The sequence below is a fragment of the Salvelinus alpinus genome, chromosome 7 (assembly GCF_045679555.1).
Source record: "Salvelinus alpinus chromosome 7, SLU_Salpinus.1, whole genome shotgun sequence".
NCBI lineage: Eukaryota > Metazoa > Chordata > Actinopteri > Salmoniformes > Salmonidae > Salvelinus > Salvelinus alpinus.
This window is the reverse complement of record NC_092092.1, coordinates 87,428,111-87,438,110: the sequence shown is the minus strand read 5'-3', so window position 1 is coordinate 87,438,110 and position 10,000 is coordinate 87,428,111. Positions and strand designations below refer to the sequence as shown.

Here is a 10,000-nt window from a genome sequence, read left to right as displayed (position 1 = left end):
GTAATAACATGGCTATATACACAGGGTACCAGGTAATAACATGGTTATATACACATGGTACCAGGTAATAACATGGCTATATATACAGGGTACCAGGTAATAACATGGCTATATACACAGGGTACCAGGTAATAACATGGCTATATATACGGGGTACCAGGTAATAACATGGTTATATACACATGGTACCAGAACTAGTCCATGTGCTGGGATACCAGGTAATAACAGGGCTATATATACAGGGTAGAAGAGGTAGAAGCTGTTCAGGGTCCTGTTGCAGACTTGGTGCATCGGTACCACTTGTCGTGCAGTAGCAGAGAGAACATTCTATATTTTGGGTGGCTGGAGTCTGAATTTTTATGGGGTTTTCCTAGTTATGCAAAAAATTAACTTGAGTTAGGATTGGTTAGGGTTAGCTTGAAGTCATCCACATACCTGTGAAGCGGTACCATGTCCAGGTGGCCCAGACAGACAGGTAGAAGGATGGGATGACGGAGCCAAACCTCTGTCCTCCTCTGACCTGCAGCCTGCTGACGAACCCCTGTACCACCGCTCCAGATACCAGAACCCAGGGAACACTCAGCCGTAGGAAGGACACGCTCTGACTGGATGAGGCCGTGTGGAGCGCCGAGAGAGCGGCCACGCCGTTGGTCAGGTAGAACAGAGCATCAGGGATCTGATTGGTGAGGGACGATGCTGATGATGATGAAGGCAGCGCCCCCTGGAGTTTCCCCGGGGAGCAAAAGCAGGACAGGATGGCCCGGAGACGGTCGGAGGAGATGGGCTGAGGACCCACCGGGATCAGACTCTTCTCAGCAATGGTGTTGATGAGGCGGCAAAATGTCCCATAGAGCGAAGCGGAGGCGAACAGGGAACAGGACACCCCAAAGAACATGTAGTACCCCTGGAGGGGGATCTGGGGGACGGTGGAGACGGACAGCAGCAAGAACAGAGCATTATGGGTAACCTCCAGGGTGTCATTACTCAGACTGACCACTAGGAGGAGGAGCGCCACCGCCACGAAGAACCAATCACCAACCATCGCCTGTCTCCCAGTAGCCACCTCTCCCTTTGACTCCGACACGATCACAGCCGACAACACGAACTCCTCCCACCCCTTGATAAGCCAGTAGGTGGCATGCAGGCCGGCCTTGGTGACCAGGTAGCCATCTTGCCGCAGGTGAGCGTAGTAGCTGGAGAGGAGTTGAGCAGCAGAGATGATGGAGATCCACACAGCACCCAGGGAGAAGGACGTGACGTATCCAAAGCTGTAGAACAACATGATGAAGGGAGACACCGTGTCACAGAAGAAGAAGAGGGCCTGGGGTTCAGCGTACTTGGTGTTCTTCTTCTTCTCCTGTCCCAGGCTCTGGGCGCTGGCCGCAGGGCTGTTGGTCCCCAGCAGGAGCACGTTGAACAGGGGCGTGCCGAACCCCTTGAGGACATAGCGCTGCGCCAGACCTTTCACCAACAGGGCGGCACTGCCGTACACGGCGAAAAGGAGGATGAGGAGTTCTAGAATGCCAGAGACGACCAGTGGCCAGGCCGACAACACGCCCACCGCCACAGCCTCAAACAGCAGGGTCAGCGTGATGGCGCCGAACACGAAGGGCATGATGACGTTTACCGTGGCAGAGCAGAAGGCCAATAGGAAGGATAGAAGGATGTAGGGGACCAATCCCGCGATGGCGGACTGGGAGATGGGGAGGGATAGGTTGGTCGTGAGGGCAGTGAGCGGGGTCATGTTACTCATCAGGTCATGTGACAGTGTCAGGTTAGGTGTGATTGGTTGGGACACACCCAGGAAGATGCGTGTGGCACCATAGCTGCCCCAGAGAGCTGCGTAGCCAATGAAGGCGGTGCCACTCAGGTGGTCGTATTTACGGAACGACAGGAGGCCGGCAATCAGCTGACACACTCCACCTATCAGGATGAGATGAACACCTGAAAACACAACACAGTGATGTTGAATAACCACCTGAAACACAACACAGTGATGTTGAACATCCACCTGAAACACAACACAGTGATGTTGAACATCCACCTGAAACACAACACAGTGGTGTTGAACATCCACCTGAAACACAACACAGTGATGTTGAACATCCACCTGAAACACAACACAGTGATGTTGAACATCCACCTGAAACACAACACAGTGATGTTGAACATCCACCTGAAACACAACACAGTGATGTTGAACATCCACCTGAAACACAACACAGTGGTGTTGAACATCCACCTGAAACACAACACAGTGATGTTGAACATCCACCTGAAACACAACACAGTGATGTTGAACATCCACCTGAATCACAACACAGTGATGTTGAATAACCACCTGAAACACAACACAGTGATGTTGAACATCCACCTGAAACACAACACAGTGATGTTGAACATCCACCTGAAACACAACACAGTGATGTTGAACATCCACCTGAAACACAACACAGTGGTGTTGAACATCCACCTGAAACACAACACAGTGATGTTGAACATCCACCTGAAACACAACACAGTGATGTTGAACATCCACCTGAAACACAACACAGTGATGTTGAACATCCACCTGAAACACAACACAGTGATGTTGAACATCCACCTGAAACACAACACAGTGATGTTGAACATCCACCTGAAACACAACACAGTGATGTTGAACATCCACCTGAAACACAACACAGTGATGTTGAACATCCACCTGAAACACAACACAGTGATGTTGGTCATGGTGAAAGTGATCATGATTGATTGATTGATTAGCGTACCTGCCAGAATGTTCTCCACCCCCTCGGCAGGTTCTCCGGTTCTAGCTGTGTTGAAGTTCTGCAGTAGAACCAGGAACGCACTGATCCCATTGGCCAACATACCCAACACCCCCGGCTCCCCATAGAAACTGGCGGGAAAACCATCCAAGGTTGCCATGGCGTCAGTGGTTTAGCTACAGCTGTACAACAACAGAGAAGATCAGAATATCATGTCAACATGAGAGAGACAACTGTAAAATAAAGAAAGAGAGAGAGAGAGACAACTGTAAAATAAAGAAAGAGAGAGAGAGAGACAACTGTAAAATAAAGAGGGAGAGAGAGAGAGACAACTGTAAAATAAAGAAAGAGAGAGAGAGAGAGACAACTGTAAAATAAAGAAAGAGAGAGAGAGAGACAACTGTAAAATAAAGAAAGAGAGAGAGAGAGAGACAACTGTAAAATAAAGAAAGAGGGAGAGAGAGACAACTGTAAAATAAAGAGAGAGAGAGAGAGAGAGACAACTGTAAAATAAAGAAAGAGAGAGAGAGAGACAACTGTAAAATAAAGAAAGAGAGAGAGAGAGACAACTGTAAAATAAAGAAAGAGAGAGAGAGAGACAACTGTAAAATAAAGAGAGAGAGAGAGAGAGAGACAACTGTAAAATAAAGAAAGAGAGAGAGAGACAACTGTAAAATAAAGAAAGAGAGAGAGAGAGACAACTGTAAAATAAAGAAAGAGAGAGAGAGAGACAACTGTAAAATAAAGAAAGAGAGAGAGAGAGACAACTGTAAAATAAAGAGAGATAGAGAGAGAGACAACTGTAAAATAAAGAAAGAGAGAGAGAGAGACAACTGTAAAATAAAGAAAGAGAGAGAGAGAGACAACTGTAAAATAAAGAAAGAGAGAGAGAGAAAGACAACTGTAAAATAAAGAAAGAGAGAGAGAGAGAGACAACTGTAAAATAAAGAAAGAGAGAGAGAGAGAGACAACTGTAAAATAAAGAAAGAGAGAGAGAGAGACAACTGTAAAAGAAAGAGAGAGAGAGAGAGAGACAACTGTAAAATAAAGAAAGAGAGAGAGAGAGACAACTGTAAAATAAAGAGAGAGAGAGAGAGAGCGAGACAACTGTAAAATAAAGAAAGAGAGAGAGAGAGACAACTGTAAAATAAAGAAAGAGAGAGAGAGAGAGACAACTGTAAAATAAAGAAAGAGAGAGAGAGAGAGACAACTGTAAAATAAAGAGAGAGAGAGAGAGAGACAACTGTAAAATAAAGAAAGAAAGAGAGAGAGAGAACTGTAAAATAAAGAAAGAGAGAGAGAGAGACAACTGTAAAATAAAGAAAGAGAGAGAGAGAGAGACAACTGTAAAATAAAGAAAGAGAGAGAGAGAGAGACAACTGTAAAATAAAGAGAAAGAGAGAGAGAGACAACTGTAAAATAAAGAAAGAGAGAGAGAGAGACAACTGTAAAATAAAGAGAGCGAGAGAGAGAGAGAGACAACTGTAAAATAAAGAAAGAGAGAGAGAGAGACAACTGTAAAATAAAGAAAGAGAGAGAGAGAGAGACAACTGTAAAATAAAGAAAGAGAGAGAGAGAGACAACTGTAAAATAAAGAAAGAGAGAGAGAGAGACAACTGTAAAATAAAGAGAGAGAGAGAGAGAGACAACTGTAAAATAAAGAAAGAGAGAGAGAGAGAGAACTGTAAAATAAAGAAAGAGAGAGAGAGAGAGACAACTGTAAAATAAAGAAAGAGAGAGAGAGAGAGACAACTGTAAAATAAAGAAAGAGAGAGAGAGAGAGACAACTGTAAAATAAAGAGAGAGAGAGAGAGAGACAACTGTAAAATAAAGAAAGAGAGAGAGAGAGACAACTGTAAAATAAAGAGAGAGAGAGAGAGAGACAACTGTAAAATAAAGAAAGAGAGAGAGAGAGACAACTGTAAAATAAAGAAAGAGAGAGAGAGAGAGACAACTGTAAAATAAAGAAAGAGAGAGAGAGAGACAACTGTAAAATAAAGAAAGAGAGAGAGAGAGACAACTGTAAAATAAAGAAAGAGAGAGAGAGAGACAACTGTAAAATAAAGAAAGAGAGAGAGAGAGACAACTGTAAAATAAAGAAAGAGAGAGAGAGAGACAACTGTAAAATAAAGAAAGAGAGAGAGAGAGACAACTGTAAAATAAAGAAAGAGAGAGAGAGAGACAACTGTAAAATAAAGAAAGAGAGAGAGAGAGACAACTGTAAAATAAAGAGAGAGAGAGAGAGAGAGAGACAACTGTAAAATAAAGAAAGAGAGAGAGAGAGACAACTGTAAAATAAAGAGAGAGAGAGAGAGAGACAACTGTAAAATAAAGAGAGAGAGAGAGAGAGACAACTGTAAAATAAAGAAAGAGAGAGAGAGAGACAACTGTAAAATAAAGAAAGAGAGAGAGAGAGACAACTGTAAAATAAAGAAAGAGAGAGAGAGAGACAACTGTAAAATAAAGAAAGAGAGAGAGAGAGAGACAACTGTAAAATAAAGAAAGAGAGAGAGAGAGACAACTGTAAAATAAAGAGAGAGAGAGAGAGAGACAACTGTAAAATAAAGAAAGAGAGAGAGAGAGACAACTGTAAAATAAAGAAAGAGAGAGAGAGAGAGACAACTGTAAAATAAAGAAAGAGAGAGAGAGAGACAACTGTAAAATAAAGAAAGAGAGAGAGAGAGACAACTGTAAAATAAAGAGAGAGAGAGAGAGAGACAACTGTAAAATAAAGAAAGAGAGAGAGAGAGAGAACTGTAAAATAAAGAAAGAGAGAGAGAGAGACAACTGTAAAATAAAGAAAGAGAGAGAGAGAGAGACAACTGTAAAATAAAGAAAGAGAGAGAGAGAGAGACAACTGTAAAATAAAGAGAGAGAGAGAGAGAGAGAGACAACTGTAAAATAAAGAGAGAGAGAGAGAGAGACAACTGTAAAATAAAGAAAGAGAGAGAGAGAGACAACTGTAAAATAAAGAGAGAGAGAGAGAGAGAGAGAGACAACTGTAAAATAAAGAAAGAGAGAGAGAGAGACAACTGTAAAATAAAGAAAGAGAGAGAGAGAGAGACAACTGTAAAATAAAGAAAGAGAGAGAGAGAGACAACTGTAAAATAAAGAAAGAGAGAGAGAGAGACAACTGTAAAATAAAGAAAGAGAGAGAGAGAGACAACTGTAAAATAAAGAGAGAGAGAGAGAGAGACAACTGTAAAATAAAGAAAGAGAGAGAGAGAGACAACTGTAAAATAAAGAGAGAGAGAGAGAGAGAGACAACTGTAAAATAAAGAAAGAGAGAGAGAGAGAGAACTGTAAAATAAAGAAAGAGAGAGAGAGAGACAACTGTAAAATAAAGAAAGAGAGAGAGAGAGAGACAACTGTAAAATAAAGAAAGAGAGAGAGAGAGAGACAACTGTAAAATAAAGAGAGAGAGAGAGAGAGAGACAACTGTAAAATAAAGAGAGAGAGAGAGAGAGACAACTGTAAAATAAAGAAAGAGAGAGAGAGAGACAACTGTAAAATAAAGAGAGAGAGAGAGAGAGAGAGACAACTGTAAAATAAAGAAAGAGAGAGAGAGAGACAACTGTAAAATAAAGAAAGAGAGAGAGAGAGAGACAACTGGAAAATAAAGAAAGAGAGAGAGAGAGACAACTGTAAAATAAAGAAAGAGAGAGAGAGAGACAACTGTAAAATAAAGAGAGAGAGAGAGAGAGACAACTGTAAAATAAAGAAAGAGAGAGAGAGAGAGAACTGTAAAATAAAGAAAGAGAGAGAGAGAGACAACTGTAAAATAAAGAAAGAGAGAGAGAGAGAGACAACTGTAAAATAAAGAAAGAGAGAGAGAGAGACAACTGTAAAATAAAGAGAGAGAGAGAGAGAGAGACAACTGTAAAATAAAGAAAGAGAGAGAGAGAGACAACTGTAAAATAAAGAGAGAGAGAGAGACAACTGTAAAATAAAGAAAGAGAGAGAGAGAGACAACTGTAAAATAAAGAAAGAGAGAGAGAGAGAGACAACTGTAAAATAAAGAAAGAGAGAGAGAGAGACAACTGTAAAATAAAGAAAGAGAGAGAGAGAGACAACTGTAAAATAAAGAAAGAGAGAGAGAGAGACAACTGTAAAATAAAGAAAGAGAGAGAGAGAGACAACTGTAAAATAAAGAAAGAGAGAGAGAGAGACAACTGTAAAATAAAGAAAGAGAGAGAGAGAGAGACAACTGTAAAATAAAGAAAGAGAGAGAGAGAGACAACTGTAAAATAAAGAAAGAGAGAGAGAGAGACAACTGTAAAATATAGAGAGAGAGAGAGAGAGACAACTGTAAAATAAAGAAAGAGAGAGAGAGAGACAACTGTAAAATAAAGAGAGAGAGAGAGAGACAACTGTAAAATAAAGAGAGAGAGAGAGAGAGACAACTGTAAAATAAAGAAAGAGAGAGAGAGAGACAACTGTAAAATAAAGAAAGAGAGAGAGAGAGACAACTGTAAAATAAAGAAAGAGAGAGAGAGAGACAACTGTAAAATAAAGAGAGAGAGAGAGAGAGACAACTGTAAAATAAAGAAAGAGAGAGAGAGAGACAACTGTAAAATAAAGAGAGAGAGAGAGAGAGACAACTGTAAAATAAAGAGAGAGAGAGAGAGAGACAACTGTAAAATAAAGAAAGAGAGAGAGAGAGACAACTGTAAAATAAAGAAAGAGAGAGAGAGAGACAACTGTAAAATAAAGAAAGAGAGAGAGAGAGACAACTGTAAAATAAAGAGAGAGAGAGAGAGAGACAACTGTAAAATAAAGAAAGAGAGAGAGAGAGACAACTGTAAAATAAAGAAAGAGAGAGAGAGAGACAACTGTAAAATAAAGAGAGAGAGAGAGAGAGACAACTGTAAAATAAAGAGAGAGAGAGAGAGACGGATGAAGTTATTCAGTAGGCTTTTATTCCAGCCTCAGGTCAAATGTTTAACCACAAGGTTCTAGAGTCCCCCTTGGCTCCCTCTTTCCTATGGGGAACCTGGTCAAAAGTAGTGCACTACAGTATATAGGGAGTAGGGGCCCATTTAGGATGCAGGCTAGCTGGTGTAGTTGGCTTGTCTGTCTGTCAACACGCTCCTCCAACCCAGGGCTGAGACTACCTACGACTTCCTCTAGCTATACACTGAAACATAATATTTGCTCTTTTCTATATTCTGTGGAATGGAAACAAAGTATAAATGTGTTTCTGGTATAAATGTGTTTTGGACAATAAACCAGAAGATATATTTGGAGCTGATGATATCACCGAGCCAGGCCATCATGAAGGATACATGTTTTGTTGACTGGATAGATGACACAGACAGACCCTCCTCTCACAGACAGACAGACAGACAGACAGACAGACAGACAGACAGACAGACAGACAGACAGACAGACAGACAGACAGACAGACAGACAGACAGACAGACAGACAGACAGACAGACAGACAGACAGACAGACAGACAGACAGACAGACAGACAGACAGACAGACAGACAGACAGACAGACAGACAGACAGACAGACAGACAGATATTCTTCATGCTAACTGATCCTAACTCAGCAGTCCTAGTCTGACAGGCTTCCTAGATACAGCCCAGGTCAGATTTATCTCAATTCTTCATGTTATTTATCTGTGAACATAAAGATCACAGCTCCCTCTAGATGGAACCCAGCAAACTACACTTGTTATGAGAAAACATTTATGAATGAATACAGTATATCTGTTAAACTGTCTTACGGTATATCTGTTAGACTGTCATACAGTATATCTGTTCGACTGTCTTACAGTATATCTGTTAGACTGTCTTACAGTATATCTGTTAGACTGTCATACAGTATATCTGACTGTCATACAGTATATCTGTTAGACTGTCATACAGTATATCTGACTGTCATACAGTATATCTGTTAGACTGTCATACAGTATATCTGACTGTCATACAGTATATCTGTTAGACTGTCATACAGTATATCTGACTGTCATACAGTATATCTGACTGTCATACAGTATATCTGTTAGACTGACATACAGTATATCTGACTGTCATACAGTATATCTGTTAGACTGTCATACAGTATATCTGACTGTCATACACTATATCTGACTGTCATACAGTATATCTGACTGTCATACAGTATATCTGACTGTCATACAGTATATCTGACTGTCATACAGTATATCTGACTGTCATACAGTACATGTAACAGCAAGTATAGTATTCAGTTGTTGGAGGACTGGTTTTAGTTTAGTAACTATTAAAGAGGGATTCTAGTATTTCATATCAGACCTCTCTCTCTCTCTCTCTCTCTCTCTCTCTCTCTCTCTCTCTCTCTCTCTCTCTCTCTCTCCATTTTTCCACTGAGAGTCTCTGCTAACTTGTCAGACAACTTCTCCACAGTGCTAAAAGCTGTTCTAATATATGACATTGTTTTATCTGAAACTAGCCTATACAGTGCATTTACACAAGGAAGAGACAGACAGAGAGTTTTTACCTGGTGGTGGACAAGATGGTAATAATGACGATGGTCAGGCAGAGAGAGAGAAGAGGTGATGCTGGGACGGAGAGAGAGAGAGACTGTTAAGCTGATGCTCTAGAGGAATGTTGATGTGTATCACCAGAGGTATCCTCTCTTCAGGGTGGGAGGAGTTTCTGGAATTCCCCCTGGTCCCACCCTTGAGTGGTGACATCATACCTTACCTAAGAAGCCAATGACTTCCTTCTGATTATGATGATGATGATGATGATGAGGAGGAAAAATCTCAGCTTGTGATTGGAGAAGAGGTGGTGTTACTGGAAGTTCCTGCCCCTCTCCCTGTTATGTAACAGTTCAGACCTTTTGTCCATTCTGCAGTATATAAGACAGGCAGACCTCACCTGAGAGACAACCTGCATCCTCTACCTACAGCTACATCATCCACCCATCGATCCCACGTCAACAAAGAAGAGAGAGTAGGAGGAGAAACAGAGAGAAGAGACAAACACCACCAAGCAGAGGACAGGCAAACATCCAAGGAAGAGTTGAACCACAGAGAGAGTGAAGACAAACAGACAGACAGACAGACATGCTCTCCAAAGTACAGGTAAGACTCAGTCATGTGGTCAATATGGTCACCAGGCATAACCTACAGCATATGAGACTTATATTAAATTATTTAGTTTGAAATGTACAGGTCTCTTTCTGTTCAACTGCCTCATTGTGTTAGAGACCTAGAAACCTGTCAGTATATTAGTAGTA

General features: G+C 41.1%; 2 protein-coding genes across 2 annotated transcripts in view; one reads left to right on the top strand and one right to left on the bottom strand.

Moving 5' to 3' along the window:
• The window catches only part of LOC139581814 (uncharacterized), a 17,108-nt gene extending 7,739 nt beyond the window's left edge, over positions 1 to 9,369 (bottom strand). Inside the window, exons 1-3 of the mRNA XM_071411999.1 lie at positions 9,257 to 9,369; positions 2,772 to 2,950; positions 436 to 1,944 (exon numbers count right to left, since the gene is read on the bottom strand). Of these exons, the coding sequence (XP_071268100.1) occupies positions 436 to 1,944; positions 2,772 to 2,928 (1,666 nt within the window). The 5' untranslated portion in view covers positions 2,929 to 2,950; positions 9,257 to 9,369. The remainder of the gene's footprint in view (positions 1 to 435; positions 1,945 to 2,771; positions 2,951 to 9,256) is intronic.
• Positions 9,370 to 9,654: 285 nt separating this feature from the next.
• Positions 9,655 to 10,000, top strand: part of irg1l (immunoresponsive gene 1, like) — a 9,351-nt gene continuing 9,005 nt past the window's right edge. The window contains exon 1 of the mRNA XM_071411998.1: positions 9,655 to 9,845. Within this exon, the coding sequence (XP_071268099.1) occupies positions 9,828 to 9,845 (18 nt within the window). The 5' untranslated portion in view covers positions 9,655 to 9,827. The remainder of the gene's footprint in view (positions 9,846 to 10,000) is intronic.